A 22753-nucleotide genomic window follows, 5' to 3' on the forward strand; every position below is an offset into this window, starting at 1 on the left:
GCCCCTTCCACTGCATTGTTCCCAGGATTTCCCAATAGTGTAGTATGTCGATGCCACTCTTGTCATTGTGCATGCAAATGAGCAGTAGATTCTTCACCTAAAGGAATTGGTCCACTCCTTTGGAGTTGCATCCGGGCTGAATCTTATTCCTATAAATGTTCCAGAGGATAGGGTTCACGTATCTACTACTGCCCTTCATTGTTAATTAGGAAATTTCCCATTTCACATACTTAGGGTTTCCTCTAAGTGCTACTAATCCTAGAAAGGAGTTCTTCATGCCTTTCATTGTCAAGATTATGTCAATAGGGTGTACAGCGGGCAGAGGCTTAACCTAGCAAGCCTGGGTGGCCCACTTGGTGTTAAAGACGTCAAGGTAGCAATGCGCCCCAGATGCTAGAAGATGGAGGCCGAAGATGACTAAGAAAGGTCCAAGTCGGATTCCATAAGGTTCATGGAGAAGGACTACTTGTAGTATAAGTCACATGATACACTTGTCGACATAGACTAGGATTACATAGTCGGTTAGATCTTTACCTCCATCAAACCCTATGTCTTGGAGCCTTTATAAGCCGGCCTAGCGGAAAACTTTAGGGCACGCACTCAATACACACAACACACCATTATAATTGGTACTTTGTGTTGATATAGTAAATTCTAGTAAGATATAGCGATCCTCCATCAAGGGAACGTGAACCTGGGTAAACCGATGAGTTACACCATCTCAAACCTCCTGTCATCTAGCTTCGCTACTAACCTTAAGTATCGTGAGTACCCCCTCATGGCACTATCGTTATCAAGTCAATGACACACATCATGTGCATTTAGAGGAGACTACCCTCATGCTCTATATAGCTGAATTATGGCAGCAAGGCTAGTGAACTCAGTGTTTTTTCCTTGCCAATCTTTTTTTAGCACTCCTAAATACTATAAGACACCTGCAAAACATCCTTGCCAACCAAGAATTATAGACTGCAGTAGCCACTCACCGCGAACAACGAGACTGAATAACTGCTTAAAGAACATTGGATGGGGAAACACCCCAAGCAGCAGAGACTTGTAGTCCTTCACCACCAAACCAGAGGGTTGAATCGTAAAGCGAAACGAATGAAGAGATAAAAAAATGCCGCGCCATGGGGCAGCAAACAACTTCCTCTAAAGGACACACCAACTACCAAGATCTACAAAAATCAAATAGATCTGGTTTGTTGATGTTAGATCAAATGTTGATGAGATAGGAAGAGGTTTGGGAGATTTTATTCTAACACTCCTTTGTAGCCACTACCTGCCAAGGAAGACCAAAACCTAACTAAAACAAAAGAAAACATGCAAAAACTAGAACTGGACAAACCAAACTTGACTAACTTTAAAGGAGTATGCGACAAATTGTACTCCCTTCGTTCCATATTAAAATTATCTAATCACATTTTGTGTATACCAGATTCAACCTCGTTTGGACCAAACATTCTTTTTCCGACACCGGTTCATTTCCCCCCGAAAAATATCTCTTGGTTTACGCTGTCCTGGGCCCATTTGCAGGGACAACGGGTAGAGGATTGGGAACCACAAAACCTTATTGGTGAATACCCTCCTCATGCTGAGCTGCCAAAAGCTACCCCCACACTGTCGCACGCCTCAGAACACTCCGCGAACCCGCCGCCTCCGCCGCCGCCGCCGCCTAGTAAAGATGAAAGCCATTGGAAGCGGCGGCGAGTGGTGGTGGAACCTCCCGTCTATCCGCCGAAAGAACGACTCGCGCCGCCGCGGCCGGCGGAACCAAGACGCTCGCGGCCGCCGCCGCGGACCCCCGCGGGAGCCCCTCTCATCGTCGTCGGAATCCGTCGGCCAAAGCAGCGGGTGGCCCCTCGACTTCCCATTCAAGCAGGCCGTGACCGCTGCCTGTCTCACCCTCACCGGCGACACAATTGCGCAGGTCCACCGCCGCATCATGGACCGCCGAAGCCGCGGTCCCGAAGCCGCCGACAACAAGGTCACTCCTCTGTTCTATTGGTACTCCACATGTTATTTCCCTTAAAAAACCGCAATCAAAATGAAATTCATATGCATTTGAAGTAAATTATGGCGATTGAGTTCTGTAATTGTTCCGACAATTGGAACCTGAAGCAGTTGGCTGGCTTGGTGCCACACTTTCGATGTAGACCAAACTGTAAGGTCCAAATCTGCAGTTTGCCTAGAGCAAGCGTAATCCTGCACCACCATGCCACACTTTATCACAACGCACTTCCATTTATATGATCGTGGATGCTTTGATAAGTGTAAACTTGACAATCTATGTGTTGAGTTCTGACACCTGCTGAGGTCTTCCTTACAGGCTCTCATACCAGATCTATTGCTGAACCATGATTTGCTTCGCTCGCTTCGTATAGCTTCTTATGGATTCCTTCTCTATGGGCCGGGCTCATATGCATGGTATCAGTTCCTCGATCAGACTATGCCCAAGCAAACATTGGCGAGTCTGTCCACTAAGGTGCAGTTTGCATCCTCCCATGAACCTAATGCGTTGGACTTTTCTTTCCACATTATTATATTATCTCTTTTTATGCTGTTGTCATTCCAGGTCGTACTGAACCAGATTGTTCTTGGTCCTTGTGTTATTGCTATAATTTTCGCCTGGAACAACTTATGGTTAGGGAAATTGTCAGAATTGCCATCTAAATATCAGAATGATGCCCTTCCCACTCTTCTCAATGGTAATTCTGCTTGAATGTATTCGTAATGTTGTACTTTAAGAGAAACAACTGATGTTATGGTATGTTCACTTTATTTTGATATTGCAGGGTTCAAATTTTGGATTCCAGTATCAATTGTTAACTTTGGGTACAGTTCCTTATCTTCTACTACTTAACTCAGCATTTTTAATAGCAGTCTAGATTATGTATTCAGTTTCTATATTAGTTAGTACTTTACTTCATATAATACCTGGTCTTTATACTAATTTTTTACTCGTATACCAGGATGATTCCTTTGCCTGCTCGTGTTGGCTTCATGTCCTCTTGTTCCATTTTTTGGAACTTTTACTTGTCGACCACAATGAACAAATGAGTTTCTAGTTCTTATCTTCAGGTTAGCTTTTGCTGCAACTCAGATTCTCCAGTGATTAACTTCTCTTGTATAGGTCTGGGTACATTAACTTACGATAAACTCAGGTGATTATAGTTGTAACTTAAGAAGTTATTCATTCTCAGTTGTCACCTTAAAAGAAATCTGCGTCCGTTGCCATGAACTGAACTTTATTTGGGAGCCAGGCACACAACATTACACGTTGATTTTCTTATGTGGCAATTTGACATAATGTGTGAGATAGCCTCATTGTCAGGTTATGTGTTTGACAGCAATTTTGTGTTTCCCTCGTGTCGTCTTATTCCATTCTTTTTGGAAATTTAAATTGCTGACTACAATGATGGTTTTGCTACAACTCAAAATCTCGGATGATTAGCTTCTCTTGTCTAGGCGCAGATGATTTGCCTTGAAAAAAACTGCATTTGATGCCATGAACTGAACTTTAGTTGGGAGCCAGGCACACAACATTACACGTTGATTTTCTTATGTGGCAATTTGACATAATGTGTGAGATAGCCTCATTGTCATGTTATGTGTTTGACAGCAATTTTGTGTTTCCCTCGCGTCGTCTTATTCCATTCTTTTTGGAAATTTAAATTGCTGACTACAATGATGGTTTTGCTACAACTCAAAATCTCGGATGATTAGCTTCTCTTGTCTAGGCGCAGATGATTTGCCTTGAAAAAAACTGCATTTGATGCCATCAACTGAACTTCGGTTGGTTGCTAGGCAACACATTTCATACGTTGTTGCTTTCTTATGTGAAACTTTCTGCCAAACAATCTTTACTAGTGAAGGGGAGTTGGTGGTGGTTGATCTGCACCTTCTCTGCTGCCCTCCTCACAAACCAGATGTATGAGCCTTTTTTCACAACTAAGTCGAAGTCAAGGAACAAATCTTGCTTTCCAAAACAAAACTTGACTTAGAATTGATAAAATTATGTTTAAGAAATTTCTCGTTTACAAAGAAAAAACGTATGCATGCTAATGTTAATTTTAGTTTTTTTATCATTATCTTCTTTTTGCTTGTTCCATTTTTGCTAATCTCTGATATTCAGCTTCTCCTGTCTAGCTGTCGTCATGTTTTAACTTTTGATTAACTCGGGATGATTTTACCTTGAACTTAAAAACTCATGCGGTGTCACCTTAAGAAAGCTGCATTTGTTGCCATCAAGTTGACTTTTTATTGGCTGCCACATAGCGTTTCACGCATTGTTGTTTCAGTATGTTAAACTTTCTGCCAGATAATTTGACACAGTGTATGATAGGCTATGTGCCAGCCTGATCGTGTGCTCCGCTTATTGTTTAGAATCATTTAACTGCAACTGGGAAGGCCCTGAAAAGGCCTATTTCGGCAAGCTTACAGTTATTTGTGGCTCCATAACAAAAGATCTGCTCATCTTATTGTCCAGATTCATGTAATAGAAGAGAATCTGGAGGAGCTTGTTTCGACTTACATGTGACATGGTGGTGTCTAGGGCAATTCTGGCGGTGGTCTCTTCAATTGACAGACATTATTGCAGAAGATACATTAGAGGTCGATGGAAAACATTACAGTTTTGTCTATGTATGACCATGCAACCCTAATTTGGCAGGGAAAGTGTTGTGATTTTGATCATATGTATGAGCTTTACTTGTATGACGAGGACATGTTGGTGCAAGCCTCAGTGTTGTAAGTGCAATTTTCCAAGTGGAACATGAATTATGTCTTGGAAATTTACATTTGAAATGTCAAATTTTAGGATAGCTAGGCTTGTAAATAGGGGTGTGGGACCGTACAAACCGGCTAGAGTGGAGCTAGTTCATTCTCCTTCACAAGATCATTTCCAACTTCCAGTTTAGTGCAAAAAAAAAAAGCAAAAAAATGGCTAAACGGCCCACCCCTACCTGTAAGGAAGAATACATAGTAGTAATACTCTTCCTTACAGGCCTTATATAACACGCTGGCATGATTCATGCACGCTCACCAGCCATCGTCAAGCAAGGAAAATAGCTCAGAGTAGAGAACCTAAAAACTGACCAATATTCTATTTATTAATCGAGGCCTCCAGTACATACTTTGTTGGCCTTCAAAAAGAATTACAAGCATATTTAACAAAAAAAAATTGCTATGTCATTTCTATCGTTCTTTTACATGCCAAAGAATATACAGATTAGAGAACCTAAAAATTGACAGCTACAGCCTACAAGGTACATCGTGAATATAAACTTTGGATGCTAAATTAAATCCTTGTAAAACTACGACTTCAGGATTCTAGGTTTATCTTGGTGATTTTGTGGAAATGCATCTTCCACACAAAATAAGCCGTGATACAGCTTGTGACCTTCCAGTCCTGACCTTAAACGATGAGAGCTGTGGAAAAAATGACTGGATTAGCATTGACAGAAACACATCATAGAGAAACATTAGAACAAGAACTGTAATTTAAGCAGGGTTCGCAAAATCTGAAGCTAATTGGCCACACATAACCAGTGTGGGAACACCACGTTGTGCTCTAATATCCACAGTGCTAATGCTCACTTGAAAATCTTAAGCCATTCCAAACAATATGCAAAATCCGAAAAGAATGCGAGAGGAAAATTTTATCTTACAAGGTACTGGTTTCCTCTTGACACTACGTGGATGTTATTTTTTTCAATTTTATTGGATTTCATCATAGAATTATTATAATCATCTCAATAGAAGCTTTATATACTGTTTAAGGTATGACCAAAGGAGAGCACCATATCAAGCTAGGCAAAGGTCAGCTCAAAAGGGGTGCACTTGTTTGTTTCAGATTATACAGATTCGTCATATGTTGCAGAAAGGACTAAGATAATAGTGGCTTCTTTGTATGGTTCCACAAAAGCAAGAGTCTTTTAAATATGAGCATCACTTATATGAGTCAGAAACATTTGTATACTTTCAAGGTAGATTTACAGGTGGTTAGCCCAGGAAAGAACGATGGTATGTGATTTACTGCGGACAAGTATTTGCTAAATTTCAGTCTCATGGCTTCGCACAGGGTGGCTCTGTCTTGGAAGAGCCTTCATGGTGCAAATGAATGGTTTAGTTTTGGCACCACATTTGGTGGGGCGAATGTGCTCTTTAATTTTGCTTACCTAACATTATTTATATCTGTAAGCAGCAAGATGCATTTGGAAACTTGATATAGGTTAACATTCCTAATTTGTATTCAAGACCCATTGCCAACTTCAGTGACACGCAGTTTCCAACAAAACTTGAATATGAAAGATTACCTTCCGTCTAGTCTTGGAAGTTCTCCAACAAAGTATACTCCTTGATCTAGGCTCTAATCTCCTGTGCACAAATAATATCACAATTAAACACCGCACTCTGAGCAGTACGAATCTAAAACTGAATTGGCAAAATGAATTTAAACATAGTAAATTGGACTGCCATGGTATGTTGTTACGAAAATGATTTCTTAATTCTCCTATGAGTATAGAGTATTGATTTCTCTTGGTTGTCATGCTTTACAGCTCCTCGGTATAGAGTAATTATTAGTGTATGATATTACAATTTCTCTAAAAAAAATCAAGGAACATGCAAGAGCTTTGCGAACCCTAAAAGACATTGTCATTTGATGTTATTGGTTTTTATAAAACAATGGAGTACAAGATTCTGAGGTGTTACTCCTATATTTTAGGATATTTTAGCAGGATGAATTCATCATAGGACCATGTTACTTACAAATTCTCCTGTTCCAGCTTTTCTGCAATTGACAAAGCTTTTCGTCTAGACCAGCCTCCTCCTTGAGAACAAGCCTCTGCCTTACTGATAACATGAGCAAGCGATACCTTTCCTTTTACTATGCTGTTTTGTCGACGCTGTTTATTTCCATTTCTTCCTCCTTGACTAATCACACCCTCTTGGTTTGGTGACGACAAAGCATCTTCCCATATATTATCCTTCTTTCTTTCATTTATATCAAGAACACCCTTATCTGCTTCAGCATGACGATGCATGTGAGAAGGACCGACTTCAATGATCTCGCCTTCTGTTAATATATGGGGATCAGATTGCATCCATCTGGTCTTAGTAGATCTAGATCCCTTCACAGGTCTATCTTTTTTAAGCCTCCTGATAAGGTTTGTTTCACCTCCAGAAGAAAGTGGACTATGTTTGGAGAAGGACCTCCTTAGTGCCATGTTGGAGGAGTCATTCTCCACGTAAGAAGATGGATCATGACCTGCTCTCGCATCATTTTTTGATTCATATCGGATTTCAAGTATTATAGCAGAATGAAGAACAGACTCAAATGCCTGCAGAATTAGTCCCCTGAAGCTTTCAGCTTTGGACTTATTTACGCGTGAACTGAATATCAGTTGCACTGTGGGTGCTGTAGCAAGAAAAGAAACTGATGTTAAACGGTGATCTGGTAGAAAAACAGGCCAACAATGCATCACAATAAATATATACCAAGAAAAACCATACAAGTGTATCAATTGAGTGTGTGAAATCTCTGTCATAACCACTTAACTGCTGTTAAAAGCAGTTCAGATCAACATATTTGTTCAAGAAAATAATAATTCAACATAGCACAACTACAAGTTGGGAGATCGAGCAGTATGGGTGCCTTCCAACTCCAGGTGACTTTTGAGTCAGACTCAGGCGGCCCACTGGTCCATCGTAGTGATTTGTATAGTATAAGGTAGACACCCAATTGACATGAAAGTGAATCCATAACTGAATGAGGTGGTCCAATGGGCTGAACTACTTCCATCCAAAATTACAAGCTGGTGAGGTTATCGGTTTAGCTATGAGTATTGCGATTGACGTCAAAATGTGCCAAGAATTACGTAAGCTGGTATAGGAAAGCAATTGATAAATGAGAGTGGCGATATGGCTCTTGGGTGCTAGGTAGCCCTTTACTTTCGAACATTCAAAAACGATATTCATATGTTTCAAAAAAAATCTAAAAAAAACTATCTGTATACATATGTGTACTCTCAGTATGTGAAGAATATATTATGGTTTGGTCTACGCAAAAAATAAAAAATCATGACTATAAAAAGGAATTAAACACTCATTTCTGCTCCTCACATTTGTCTTTTTTTCCTACATCACATCTAAAAAGATATGTCGACAAAATTAGTACGTACATACTAGACAACTATGTGTACGCATATATATATTATTTCGATTTTTATTTTTCAAAACAAAGTTTTTAAAATTTTCAAATAAAGGGCTACCTAGCACCCAGATTCCAATAGGATTATTGCATTGATACATATCCTATTGTCTGTTATCTTGTCAACACAAAATAAAAAATGCCCTCATGTCCAAGCTGCTCAAAAACTTATGACATGATGTAGATCAACCAAAGAATTAAATGGATGCCGTGAGACTTTGAATCTTACCAGTGCCTAGGCTGACGGATCTTAGCTTTCCTTCTTTGGCCATCATTTTTCTCAGTGTATCTGACTGAATATTCTCAAGTGCAGCTTGCCAGATCATCTCATTTTCAGTTTTGTTATGTTTAGATCGCTCATTTGCTTTGCCAACACTGGCTAACAAACCATTGCGATTTGATGTATGTTCAATGCTTCTCATTTCCCCATAAGAAGTGCTTGCTATATTACCATTATGCTCAATAGCCGAGTGCCATGCTACATCCTTATCAGGAAAGGAACCAGGCAATACACCGCGGTTGAAACTTGAGCTTGTTGATGAACTTGGCAGCATATACTGCTTGTCTGGAGCAAGCTGAAGCAGAGCAGCTGTAAGCCATGTTGCCTTGTCATTAGAAACCCTCAACTGTTTTTCAGCTTCCGACAGTGTTTTCAAGGCCTGGCGTAGTTTTTCCATATCGTTTTTTGACACTGAAATTAGTAATACCAGAACAGTACATTATGTGGCTGGAAAATATATACTGTAAGGGAACAGAGAGGAAAAGCAGGTCAACCAGATGAGCTATTTCATACTCTTGGCAGAGGTAGACATGATAAAATTAAGTTTTGAACTATCCATGGCTCAAAAGTTATTGCTTACAGGTTGGACGTTTGAAGAACTTTCTTCGTAGTCTTTCTCTTGCGAATGTGTAGGAACCAGCCAGGATGTCGGTAATTATTGTGGCAAGCTGAGACATCAGTGCCAAAGGCTCAACCCCGGTTTCTGTAATGTCCCGTAATGTCTTCACTGTGTTCACAGTATCAGCAGATAGTGCCAAATCAAGCAGATCAACCAGCTTGTCATCAGATACCAAACCAACCTGTGACATAAAATAGCAGCTCAGTTGTGTACTCTTGCCACAAACAAGAACCGCAAACGAGCATGGACTGAAAATAAAACTATAATTTTGACAGGGGCTCTAAACGAACGACTTCCTTAGTTGAATTCTTGGCACTAAATTTGAAAGCACATTTCAGCAGAGAATCAAGAAAATTAATAAATTCATATCAAAGAGGCACTCCCTCTGTTTCTGAAGAGTGAAAACAATGTATAGCTTGACCAAGTTTATAGAAAAAACCATCAACAACTACAATAGTACTATGTAGATATAATATGAAAATATATTTGATGATGTATCTAACGATATTGATTTGGTAATTCATATGTTAATAGTTCTTTTTATAAACATGTAAATTTAATGCATGTGCTGATTGTTCCAATTATGTACTATTTTAAGTATATGGATCAGCTGAAGTTACCACACTAGGTCAAATTAACTTCTTGAGAGATTAGATTAGAGGATTAAACAGAACTAGCAATGCCCCCACAAAATCATTACTTCTACTTGATACCTTCTATCCAAACCAGAAGGACTGAAGGAGGCTAGGCACCGAATCTGTTTGACATTTCGAAATAGAAATGTTGATGATATAATTATGCTTGTGAGATATCTTACTAGTTCTTGGACAAGAGACAGAGAGATCCTCTGCCCCAGCAAACTGAGCTGATCAAGAGTCATCTCCGCATCTCTCAAGGATCCATCCGAACGGGATGCGATCAACCTCATCGCATCCCTGTCAACATCCAGGCTTTCACTGGTGGAAATCCACTGCAAGGTGTTGACGATGTCGCACTCCTTGAGCTTGGGGAAGAAGAACTTCTGACATCTCGAGAGGACCATGTGAGGAAGGTCGAGGTCGGGCCCGACAAGGACGAACACCACGCGGCGGGGCGCCCGGTCGATCACCTTGGAGATGACGCTCCAGGTGTCGGCCGGCAGCGTGTCGCAGTCGTCGAATATGAACACCCTGTAGTGCGCGGGCGCGGGCGAGAGCGTGACGCTGTCGAGCACGTCGGCGATCCCGTCCATGTCGACGCCGCCCACGGGCCCGATCTCCACGACGCTCCGGCTCTTGCCGACGTTGTGCGCGACGCAGGAGCCGCAGGCGTCGCAGGGCCGCGGGTGGCCGGCCGAGCGGCAGTTGAGCGCCTTGGCGAAGACCCGCGCGCAAGAGGTCTTGCCGGTCCCGTGCGGCCCGTAGAAGACGTACACCAGCCCGATTTTTCGGCGGAGCACCGCGTTGGACAGCGCCTGCACCACCAGGCTCTGCCCCACCACGTCCTTGAATGTTCTCGGGGCGAACTTCTGCGTGAGGGACTGGTGCCGGCCGCCGCGGGTTGGGTGGGAGTGCGAGTGGGAGTTCTGGGCAGAGCGGGCCGAGGACAGGAGGTCGGAGGAGTCTATGGAGCTGGTCCGGTTGGAGAATATCCCGAGCTCGCCCGAGTAGCTCCCGGCGCCAATGCCGGTGTGTGCGCCCGCCTCGACGAGCAGAGGCAGGGCGTCGGAGTCGGAGCTGGTCGAGGACGCCAGGCGCTCGGACTTGACCGGGAAGAGTGAGTGCGAGCCGCCGAGGTGCGCCGCCTCAGATTCGCGCCCCGCCGGCGCCGCGGCGGAAGAAGCCTTGTTGTTGGGGTCGGCGAGGCCGCAGGAGAGGCTCCGTCCGGCCAGGTCGAGGATGGACTTGCCGCGGTGGTGGAGGCGCGACCAGTTCCACGGGATGCCGCAGACGTTCCGCGAGTCCTCCTGCCCCTGCGGCGCGTGGTCCCCGCCGCCGGCGCCGTCGCGGAAGAGGTACCTGCCGTCGCACACGGCCTCCTGCGAGCTGGAGTTCGCGGAGAGCGCCGCGGCGGCGCGATCCGGGCCCTTGCTGGTGCCGGTGGTGGCGTTGGGGCCGGCGCGGCGGCCGGTCCCGCGCTTGAAGCGGCGGCGGGGGCGTCTGGCCGGCTTGGGGTGCGGGTTCTCGGAGAGCTGGTCGAGGAGCGTCTTGAGCGCGGTCGCGCTGCGGCGGGACTTGGCGGTGAGGGAGACGGAGCCGGTGGCGTCTTCGTCGTCGTCGGTGTAGGGGTCGGGGTCGGCGGCCACCTTGGCGGACTCGACGGAGCGGCGCGTGGAGGGGTCCCGGAGCGAGCGCGAGCGCTGGAGGGCGAGGAGGTCGCGCATGAGCGCGGCGGACGTGGGGCTCCGCCTCCGGCCCGACGAGGAGGCCGGCCCGGCTGAGGCGTGCGCGTGGTGGTGGCGCAGGTGGATGCAGTTGGCGAGGTGCGCGTGGCCGCGGTGGTGCCCGCCGCCGCCGCCGCCTGCGGCGGCGGCGGCACGGTCCGGCACCGGCATTGCGGCGGCACCTCAATATCAGCGCCGAATCACACCGACCATACCTGGACGTCGGCGTGGCGTGGGTGTGAGCGCCCGGCAGCGACTGCGAGTGCGAGTGGGAGTGATAATGGCGGTGGTATATGGTTCGGAGATTTGGGCTTTTGGGTTGGATTTCACGGGAAGGGGAGGGGGAACAGCGAGGAGGTGGGTAGGGATGGCTGGCTAGTGAGTAGTGATACTAGTGGTAGTGGCGAGTGGCGGAGTCTCGTGCCGGGTGTGGCAGCTCGCGGCACTTTCGGAGGATCGCGCCCGGGTCGCCGGGGCAGGAGAGGATCACGGCCACGGCCACGGCCACGGCACGGGAGAATCGGAATGGATTGTGCTCGGCGTCTTGGGGCGTGGGCGTCCTGCGCGGTGGCGTCTGTTTGGGATGTGCGCAATACCGAGGCCCCGTTTGGCAGATGCGGTTTCGGCGGGTGCGGTGCCCCACATTTTGGAACGTGTATAAACTGCACCTCAAATCGAGTTTACGGGTTGAAAAACGGCCGCGTAGATCAGACTCCTTAAACCAAACTAAAAAACAAACACATTCGATGGAGAAAGATCATTGCATTCAACAAGTGCATACGTACATACGAGTTCATACATGGCGATTGCGCAAAAAAAGTAAACCTCAATCGATGAGACTCGACCCACAGAGCCCTAAAATTCGACCAAAATGCAGCCCCTCGAGGCGTGTGGCCTCGCCGCTCTCGGTGAAGAGGGAGCTCACTGACGCGTAGTCCACCAACACCGACCAAAAACTTATATCAGCCTAGTTTCACTCTACATTGTCAATATAAGGAGCCTGCTAGAGTTGCTCTACAAGGTCTTGGCTCGACTGTTTGTGTGTGTATCTGTATGACATTTTCTTTTAAGTAACTAAGCAAAGTGCAATTGCAATAGAAACGGCTTGGCTCATTTCTTTCAAAGACTTGCTTTCAGATGATTCTAACATTGGCGGAATGCATTCAAGGTTCAAAAACCGCCCAAAGGTATGCTGCCGCGAAAAGAGTCATGGTCTAACAATTGTGCTTGAGGTTGTGGCATACCACCTGTGGATTTACCATTGTTTCTTTGGGTTATAGGGTTATTTCAATAACATCAATGTCTTGCATGGGTCTCGTCTTTTCTCTAGGCTAGTTAGCAGCGATGGTCCGGCTTGCATCTACACCATTAATGGACATGATTACATATTTACCTACTTTTTTTACTGACGGAATCTACCCTTCATGGTCAACACTTGTGAAGACCATCTCAAATCAAACAACAAGAAAGCAATCTTAATTTGCCAAGGCATAGTAGGTATCCTCAATCTTCCATGCTAGGGCATCAGCGCGATGACGTACAAACAAGATTTGTACACTTATTCGCGATGATGGCTCAAGATGTGATTCACAGGAGGAGATTAAAGGGTTAGTGCATGATTTTTATTTTTATGAAACTCTTTTTTCTTCTGAACCTTGTGATTCTACCGATGCAGTCTTGGATGCAATTCCCTCTAAAGTGACAGCTGATATGAACGCTGATTTATGCAAATTCTACACTGATGAGGAAATCAAGGCTGCCCTTTTCCAGATGGGACCAACAAAGGCGCCTGGGCCTGATGGTTTTCCAACGCTTTTTTACCAAACTTATTGGGAATTTTTCAAAGATGAAATTTGTGCTGCTGTTAGGAGCTTCTTAAGTGGAGGTGAGATTCCAGAAGGACTATGTGACTCGGTTGTGGTTCTTATTCCAAAAGTTGCCAAACCAAAAAAGTTAAAGAATTATCGGTCAATTAGTTTGTGCAACGTCCTTTACAAAATTGCCTCCAAAGTGTTAGCGAACAGGTTGAAAGTTATTTTACCAACAATTATCTCTGAATATCAGAGTGCTTTTGTTCCGGGAAGGTTGATCACTGACAACACGCTGATTGCTTTTGAATGCTTGCATACAATTCACAACCAGAAGGCCAAGAGACCTTTTTTTGCTCTCAAAATTGACATGATGAAAGCGTATGATAGGGTTGAATGGAATTATCTTTATGGTTGTCTTTGCAAGCTTGGTTTTGACTCTGAATGGATAAAGTCGGTGATGACGTGTGTCACCTGTGTGAGATACGCTGTTCGTGTTAATGGCGAGCTCACGGATCCGGTTATTCCATCTAGAGGAATTCGTCAGGGAGACCCAATTAGCCCCTATTTATTTCTTTTATGCACGGAAGGTTTGTCTAGTATGCCGCAACAACGGGAGGACCGAGGTGAGCTCTATGGTATTCGCAATGGTCGACTTGGTCCTCCGATATCCCATCTTTTGTTTGCAGATGATAGCATCTTCTTTGCTAGAAGTGATAATAAGAGTGTGGTTGCTCTCATGGATACTCTTCGGATTTACTGTGAAGGTTCAGGACAGAAAATTAACCGTGATAAATCCTCGTTTTTCTTTGGTAATCATTGTACCGATCAAGTGAAGTTGGAGGTGAAAAATTTGTTGGGAGTTCATAGTGAAGTACTTAATGAACTCTATCTACGCATGCCCACATCTATTCGTCGATCACCAACAGCCACCTTCAATTTTATCTTGGAAAGAATCTAGAAATGCATCAATGGATGGTGTCCAAGGCCACTGTCACGTGCAGGTAATGAAGCCTTGCTTAAGGCAGTAATTCAAGCTATTCCAGTGTTCGTGATGGTTTTCAGCTTCCCTTGACCACTTGTGACAAGATGAGGAAAATCATTGCTGATCGTTGGTGGGGAGTTGAGGACGGAAAAAAGAAGATGCATTGGAGATCTTGGGAGTGGCTATCTACACCAAAGACCCTAGGGGGTATGGGTTTCGCGACCTCGCCCTCTTCAATCAAGCTATGTTGGCCAAACAAGGATGGCGACTACTCATAGATCCAAACTCTCTATGTGCTCGTGTACTGAAGGGGAGATATTTTCCGGGGACGGACTTTTGGCATGCAACAAAACCAAGATCTTCTTCGTATACTTGGCGGAGTATCCTGCATGGCCGAGAGCTGCTTACGCATGGTATTCGTTGGGGTATTGGCGATGGTAGAACTGTGAAAATTATCTCGGATAATTGGATTCCACGTTTTCCACCCCTTATTCTGAAGCCAACATCTCCAATACCGTTGACTGCCACTGTACATTGTCTAATCAATGAGGAGTCTGGCACGTGGAACCTAGAAAATGTTCATGCTTTCTTCTCACATGCTACTGCACTTAAAATCCTGCAGGTCCCAATCTCAAGGCATGCAGGTGATGATTTTGTTTGTTGGCCACATACAAGACATGGGATTTTTACTGTCCGTTCGGCGTATAACCTGGCTCGTTCGAATAAGTTTCTACAAGCTCACAGCAAGAACGGCCGTGGTATGTTTTCAAATTGGACAGCAAATGAGAAAGATTGGAAAGCCATTTGGAAAATCAAAGCACCGGGAAAAATGAATATTCACCTGTGGAGATTTGTCCATGATTGCTTACCAAGTGGAGTACGGCTCCGCAAGCGTCAGATCCCGGCGAACGATACCTGTATTTTTTTTCTGTGGGCGGTCGAAGATCATCGAGCACGCGATGTTGTTCTGTCAGTTTGCTCGTGTAGTTTGGCGGGAAATTAAAGAGCATGTTCCTCTGAAGCTTTATCGGAAACATTTTGAGTCTTGCAAGAGCTGGCTCTTTGATTTCCTGTCTCGCTCAAGTGATCTTCAGACTACAGTTCTAGCAGTGGTTTTTTGGCATATTTGGGCGGCACGTAATGAGGCGAGGAACTCTCGGACGTCAAGCCAAATCCTAGCCGCACAAGTGTGAAGATTCTTGCTTATGTCGATCTGATCAAAGAGCACCTATACAAACCAAATCTCAAGCACATGTGTGTGTCCAATCCTACAGCAACAATTTGGACACCGCCGCCGCAAGGTATAGTTCTTATTAACTCTGATGCTGCGATCTTTGAAGCTGCTGAGTGCATGGGTGTAGGAGTGGTCATGAGAGATCACCGGGGCACTTGCTTGGTGGCTTGTCGACAACACATTGAGGGGCTCCAACAACCTGAGTATGCAGAGGCTTTGGCTCTTCAGCGGGCGGTTGAGCTAGCTCGAGATGAAGGAATGAGAAAGGTGATCTTTGCCACAGATTGTCTCTCTCTGGTGCAACGACTAAACTCGCGAAGCATGGACAGATCGTCCGTTGGTTTGGTCGTGGCTGGTATCAAGCAATTGGTGAGTGGCTTCACTTCGGTATCCTTCTGCCATGTGAAGCGTGTTCTTAATGAAGCGGCGCATGTTTTAGCTAAGTATTGTCAAGATGTAAACTCTAGTTTTATTTTCTATTATGTTCTGGATTGCATCCGAGGACTCCTTTGTATTGATGTGATTTAATCAATAAAGCGCCGGTTTTCTGTAAAAAAAAAGTATATTTTGCAAGCTCGGTTTGCTCGTCTACAGGACAAGAAAACACTCAATGACATCATGATGGCATGTGTGATTCTCCACAACATGATTGCTGAGGATGAGAGGGATTTGAACTTGAAGTTCTTCCACAACAATGGTGGTAGTCATGTTAATCCAACAAAAAAAGTTCCCGATCGTAACCAAGCATTTCTTGAAACGTAGCGGCAAATTGAAGACTCTGGCACATATACTAGGATTCACCATGATCTCATTAAGCACCACTGGCACTTGCATGAGCAATAGTCTTTCGCTTCTACTCATTTGATTGTGTATTCATTCATTTGTGATTTGAACTATTATTTATATCCCTATCATTTATTATTTGTGTTAATTATTTGGATTTGAACTAATTAGATTATTATGTATTGTGTAAAATTTATAGTATTCATAATTTAGTTTATATTGTTGTGATATGTATTTTTTTTAGAAACACGGTACAAATATAGACATTCACATACACACGCATACACTCACCTCTATGAGCATCTCCGGAAGATTGAGCCGGCGGATTGGATCTTGAAATTGACGAAGTCACCACAGGCGTCTCGCTGTCGACGGGAACATCACCTGCCACTGAATGAATATTCCACTTTTATGAGACACACAGATGTCAAACCTGCAGTTTGAACTCACCCTCCTAACCACCTAACCTCAGGTTGATTCTCACTGTGATATATATATTTATTATCCTAAATCACATATATGTGTTGAAATGCTGAAAATCCATTTTAAGGTTTTATGCGGGCTCTGATGGAATAGATTCGGTTGTACCATTTGCATTTGTCGGGTCGGTTCCCCCAGAGCCCGCGCGAAACCGCGAAATTTTAAAACGGGTTTTCAGCAGATTATTGTTGTATAGTCGACGTTTCAAAGAGTCTGCTAGAGATGATTTTAACAAATGCCTGTGACAAGACGCTAAAGAAACCGTGCTCTAGAGTGTAGCGTGGTATACTCCATCTCCGCTTTCTTCTTTGTGATTAGCTCTCTACACTGCTGCCGATGCGACGGAAGCACGTCAGGGTGCTGCGCATGGTGATGGTAGCTCATTTTACATTGCACGCATACGCATTGGCCTGGCCAGCCAACGGATGGCTGAAATATGACGATGGAACCTGGGAGAGGCACCGATTTCGAGTGGGGTCGACCGGTCGGAGTAATCCCGCTGGAGAGTGGAGCCGGTCCATCGGGTGAAATGTCGATCACAATGATTCCGGCGAGGCGGGAGGACGGCCGAAACCGCATTGGAAAACGACGGGGAGCAGGGAGGGCCCGAGTGGTGGCAGGAACATGCAAATAGCACCGCACGTGGCTGCCTGCTCAGACTGACCGTCCTAGTACAGTCGAGGCAGAGTTCCCGCACGAGAGGAAATGCCCTCCCAGTCAGCTGCTGCCCGTTGGATTGGAGGAACTCGGGGTTATTTGACTCGCTCTGTTCCAAAATATACCAAAACATATACGGAGTACTAGTATACGAAAAGTCCGTTCAAATTGTACTAATCAATGAAATCAATGAGTGTGATGTTTTAGAGGCCGAGATATATATAGCTCTTTATTTTAAAATAATTAAATTTATATTTCAAAGTTTCAAAAAAATCTGAAATAAAATTTACGTTTCTATTAGCTGTCAATTTAAGTTGATGTGCACGTTGGCACTATGTTGCCACAGTAAGCCTAACCCGACCGCACTCGCGATGCATCAGCATCGTGCCCTTTTGCCGCGGCTACATCTTTACCGCTCGCTCATGGTGGCTCAGAGCAAGGACAAGGGGGTGGTGGTCACCCAAAAGGCGTCGTCATCTTCAAAGGCTGAGTCGGAGTCGGTCAAGAAGTCACACAAGGGAAGCTTTCGTAGCATAAATTTACCACTTTCCCCATAAATTTGATTATTTGTCAATTTATGTTTTTTGTACTAGCAAAATCCAGTCGCATCCCCCACCGCGGATAAGAAATGGAGAAAAGCATGTTCTAGTCGCGTCCTTCAAAGCTAAATAGCGCGTCATTTTATGCCCAGTTTTCCCGGTAGAGACTCCGCATGCATGCAGCCCCTAGTTCTCACATGTCATTCTTTTTTCTCACACTTTCCCTCACCTACGTAGTACTTTTTTCACATGGGGTGGTCCCCTTCCAAACAAATGCGGACAGGGTAGAGCTCGGCAGAGGGTTTGAGAATAGGGTAGGGTTTTTTTTACTGTCGGCTATCAAAGGGTTCTCAAAAATTCAAGATAGATCTAATTAGACTTCCTCATTAATAGACCGGACTGGTAACAAACCTATTTAGGATAATAATTGGATATGAGAGCCTCCACCTTGTCAATGGATAGGGAGAGAATAAAATCTGGAACGGATTCACTGCCGTATGGCTGACCGGCGATTACTAGCGATTTCTGCTTCATGCAAGCGAGTTGCAGCCTGCAATCCGAACTGAGGACGGGTCTCGATATTGGGCTATGGGCTGATTGCTTTCTGTATGAGCCTCTTGTGATTGGGGGCAATCACTCGTTCTTAAAACCAGCATTCTTAAGTTTAAGATCAAAGAGTCGTATTAAAATGCATGCATACGGATCTTGTTTGAGGGATACGGCTGAAAAGAGCTTTTTTTTTAGATGTTTTATCTCTTTTTATCTAGCGCAATTCTTAAATACATCCTAAATCATCGTGCTTGATATTTTTATTGAGGGACGCGACCGAAAGATGATCTGAGATAGGTGTGCGGATAGCAATGCTGGCAAACATCTGCAGCATCAATCGAACGGGACGGGATGCTGTCCACGCTGCTCTCGGTACACTTCCAAAATCATGGCCGAGCTAATCAGCTATGCCATCATTCCGTCCTTCAGAGCAAGAACAGTAGCACACCCGGCTGCTGGCTACAAGGTCATGCCATGTCAGCTACAGTTAGCTTAAAGCCCACGGCCATACAATAGGCTAGCTACTATGCTGGCTGTTAGCAAATATTGATATATTTAATTACTGCATGTATATATCATGTGTTGTGATCTGTTGCAAATTGTATCTCTGTAGCCACGTTATACCACCCACACCATCAACATATACAAGGCAAACTGATTCATAAGAAAACACTAAACAGATGCTACATAGTGCCATGCCGGCAGTTCAACATTAAGTGAATCTATATGAAAACATTAACCAAACATCATACTAAATAAGATCTCCGACAAACAATCAAATAGGTTTGATCTTGACGACAAGGAGCGGCAAACTAATAGCACGTATCACCAACACATCAACACTTGAACAATACAAGACTCTTTAGAGAAAAGCATGAACCAAACAAAATAATAAATACGGTCTCCAGCAAAACAAAACATCAGTTCGATCTTGACGACGTTGAAGACACAAATCCATAGTTGGAGCTTCAGTAAAAGGAACAGCTACATCAACAACCTTCAGCCGCTGTACGGCAAAAAGGGAATATGGACAAGGGTATATATATTGAAACAGTAGAGTAGAATTAGTTGGCCAGATTGTTGAACTTCCTGCATGGTTATCTGGACTATATTGCATTTAAGTGTAATTGGATTGCTGACTAGAATTTCAGTGTAGTTTCAAATTTTTCAGCAAAACATAATCTTGTATTCATCAGAAAGTAATTGCAACGGAGAGGACACTAACTATAGCTTGTACGTCCATGTAGTATTTATATACTTTTATCTTCAAGTTGTTCTTGCATCAGTACCAAAGTTTCAGAAAGGACAGTAACATTTGACCTCTGTAACATAAGCTGCAAAGTAGAAGTTATTCTTGGCCTCCTTGCGTTTATTTGATATCCACATCAAGGAATTAATAAAGAATGCCAAGTTTGTTATTTTTGACTGAACTATTAAGGCTGTTAGATAAATTGTTGTCCAGAAAACTACTTGTTCTCCGCAAGAGTTTCAGGTTTACACGGTAATAATATGTACAGAAAATACATATAAGAAATCAGTAGCAGAATGATCATTGACAAACCGTACAAGATAAAAACTCAGCATTATCTGAAGAAGAAACAAGGAGAAGTGTACCATGCTTGCAGATCAGAGTCGTCAATACTCTCAGCCATGTACCAAGAAGATGTAGAACCGTCAATGGTTGCAGGAGGTGCTCAGCAAGGGCCACGAGCCAAATAACTTGCTACTAGGTTGCTGCAGGCCAGGAAGCCAGCATAGTGCAGAGGAGGCCGCCACTGACAGGGGTGGTCGTTGGGGAACCCAGCGGCTGGTCCGTCTGCTGACGGGAAGGCCGACGGCGGGACGGGATGAGGCAGGGCCGGAAGGAGCTGAGGCACGGGATGAGACACACGTTCTTTTGGATTGCTGATCCATCACCTTGATGTGGCGCCAGCGTCAGTTCGAGGGTTTGGTGGTGGCGATTTGGGGACGATCTGGAGCAGCAGTTTTAGGGTTCGACGAGATGGCGATTTGGAGGGCATCTTCGATTTGGCGCGCAAGGAAGCAATTTGGATCGAGGCCAGGGGATTTGCTGCGCGTTGGTGGAGGAAGAAGCACGGGAGGGGAGCGAGGTGCACCGGATCTGGGAACGCCGGCGCTAGCGCTCGCGTCGGCTGTAAGCGGGCGACAGTTACTCGTATCGCTGTAGCCGGGCGACGTACCAAGCGCCCGCTCCTTTCTCTTTCCTCTATTCTCTCCCCTCCACGTATGATTTTGATGACATGGAATGGCTTATAGCCTGCTGAGTGTACATTATTGTACTTGCTCTCAGTAGCAAAGAAGTGAAAAGGAAAGGGGACAGGGTGTTTCTACACCCGGGTGCATATGCACCCTTTATTTGAAATGCATATTAAACATATTTTAAAATGTTAGAAAAATACAAATAAAAATTCCCCGTGTATACCTTGACATATTACATGCTTACAAAGTTGTTTCAGCAAAAACCGATATGTTTACGTGCCTTGTGCAAAAAAGACAAATCTTTGGTGCTAAAATAGTCTATTTTTTGAGGCATTATTTGTCTTTTTTGCACAGGGTAGAAAAATTGTTGGTTTTATGTGAAACTTTACGTGCACACATAGAACATGTCCCTCTATATGCTAAATTTTTTTACTAAATTTTTTATGTTTTGGAAATATGTTTTATATATACCAGGTGCATATGCACCCGGGATCAGATTTGGTTTAATACTGTATCTTGTGATCTTCGATGACACGTGAAAAAACGTTGCAGTGTGCAGGAGCTCAGCTTGACCCTAGATGCGCACTGATCACACTTCAGCAAGTAGCCATTCATCAGAAGCATACGAGAACTATCTGTCAGTGTGGTATACAGTAGTGGCCTACGTACCATGCATGCACGAATAACATGTACTCCCTCCGTTGCATATCATTTTCTTTGACTTACAAGGTGTGCGGTGTGCCTATATCAAATGTAGTATCATGTATGTACTCCCTCCGAATAAATGCAGTGTGTTTCATAAAAAAATTATATATCGATACATCTAATTAGCGACAACAAATATGAAATGAAGGGAGTACTGCGTACGAATCATTGCTGGAGAGTCAAATCTAAAATCTTTCGGGTCACTTGATTTCGTGATCGCGACACCATAATTAAGTACCTAGTATGCGAAAAGAATCCCCTTTCTAACAAAAGTCGCTGGCAGAGGCACGTCGTATCTATATCTAGCGGTCTAGCTACATTTCGATTACTATATGGCGATGCTAAATCTATGACGCTAGTATGATTAGAGGCTGGCGGCACGCTAACATAATCTGCATTTGGATAAGTCGTGGGCTAGCCCAGTTAAACAAGGCAAGATAGTAGTAGCAGCGGTAGGCAGAATCCTGCCTAATCCCAGCTCTGCCTAAACAAGCAGTTTCAGCCGCGACTTCGGAACCAGGGCTGCAATCACACGATGCTCGACTCCGCACCTTGTGCTTTCCGGCCGAACCCCCATGCACCTCGGCAGGGCCAAAAGTAGCTTTCCGCGGATAGGCGCTTCAGTTCATTCGCAAGTGTTCAGCCTTTTTATTCCTCCTGCCTACCCTTTTGCCTGTACCGTACTCTCTGCAGCTCGATATATAAACTGACAAGTGACAACCGGGTAGGAACAGGTGCAGTACATGTGGTGTGCTGGGAATTGAAATGTTCATGGCGCGATCCCGTAGAGCACGCACTGTGTGCGTCCTCCTTTCCAAGCAGGGGCAGGGCCTAGGCCATCTACTAGGCGTTCAGTGCAACCTGGTCCTCTCTGCTTGCATCAGTGTGCTTCCAATGTAGTACTGGCTCCTTTTTTAAGGAATAAGGTGTAGTACTTGTTTTACATGCTTTTTGTTTGACCAAGAATTACTTCAAATACATAAAAATTACTTGTATAAAATTAGTATCATTAAAAAGTTTGTGTCAATACGAATCCAACGATACTAATTACATATAATATAATCAAAATTTAATTGCTCAATTTTATGATTAAAGTTCGTCTTGAAATACATGTGCGCCTTATTCCTTAAAAACGGAGGTAGTACGTCCCACACTCCGGCTTCTCTCCTCGGATATATGAATACTGTTTTAATATTACAAAATATCTATGATTATGAGTACCGCTTCCATTAAAAAAAAATCGACGAGTACTGTTTTGAAGAATTTACATTTTTTTTTGGACAGCCAATAATCTACCACTAGAGCTATTGTGCAAAGCTT

The 22753-nt window shown here is 44.2% G+C and overlaps 2 protein-coding genes across 3 annotated transcripts; one reads left to right on the forward strand and one right to left on the reverse strand.

Moving 5' to 3' along the window:
- Positions 1-1597: 1597 nt before the first annotated feature.
- LOC124661097 (protein Mpv17-like) lies at positions 1598-4797 on the forward strand. Of its 2 annotated transcripts, none has more exons than XM_047198954.1 (6): positions 1598-1987; positions 2330-2485; positions 2576-2708; positions 2796-2835; positions 2973-3081; positions 4387-4458. In XM_047198954.1, the coding sequence occupies exons 1-5, from the start codon at positions 1685-1687 to the stop codon at positions 3058-3060; spliced, it is 720 nt and encodes a 239-aa protein (XP_047054910.1). In that variant the 5' UTR covers positions 1598-1684; the 3' UTR covers positions 3061-3081; positions 4387-4458. The 2 variants fall into 2 exon arrangements, with proteins under 2 accessions (XP_047054910.1, XP_047054909.1); XM_047198953.1 differs by lacking the exon at positions 4387-4458 and adding an exon at positions 4490-4797 and having other exon boundaries at positions 1599-1987.
- Positions 4798-5077: 280 nt separating this feature from the next.
- LOC124665284 (protein STICHEL-like 3) lies at positions 5078-11644 on the reverse strand. Its single transcript, XM_047202705.1, has 7 exons — positions 9929-11644; positions 9073-9292; positions 8442-8903; positions 7181-7420; positions 6772-7078; positions 6318-6378; positions 5078-5430 (listed from the first exon to the last, which is right to left on the reverse strand). Exons 1-7 carry the CDS (start codon positions 11642-11644, stop codon positions 5338-5340), a joined length of 3099 nt encoding a protein of 1032 aa, XP_047058661.1. The 3' UTR covers positions 5078-5337.
- Positions 11645-22753: the final 11109 nt, after the last annotated feature.

This window comes from Lolium rigidum, chromosome 6, assembly GCF_022539505.1.
Source record: "Lolium rigidum isolate FL_2022 chromosome 6, APGP_CSIRO_Lrig_0.1, whole genome shotgun sequence".
In the NCBI taxonomy this organism is placed as follows: Eukaryota; Viridiplantae; Streptophyta; class Magnoliopsida; order Poales; family Poaceae; genus Lolium; species Lolium rigidum.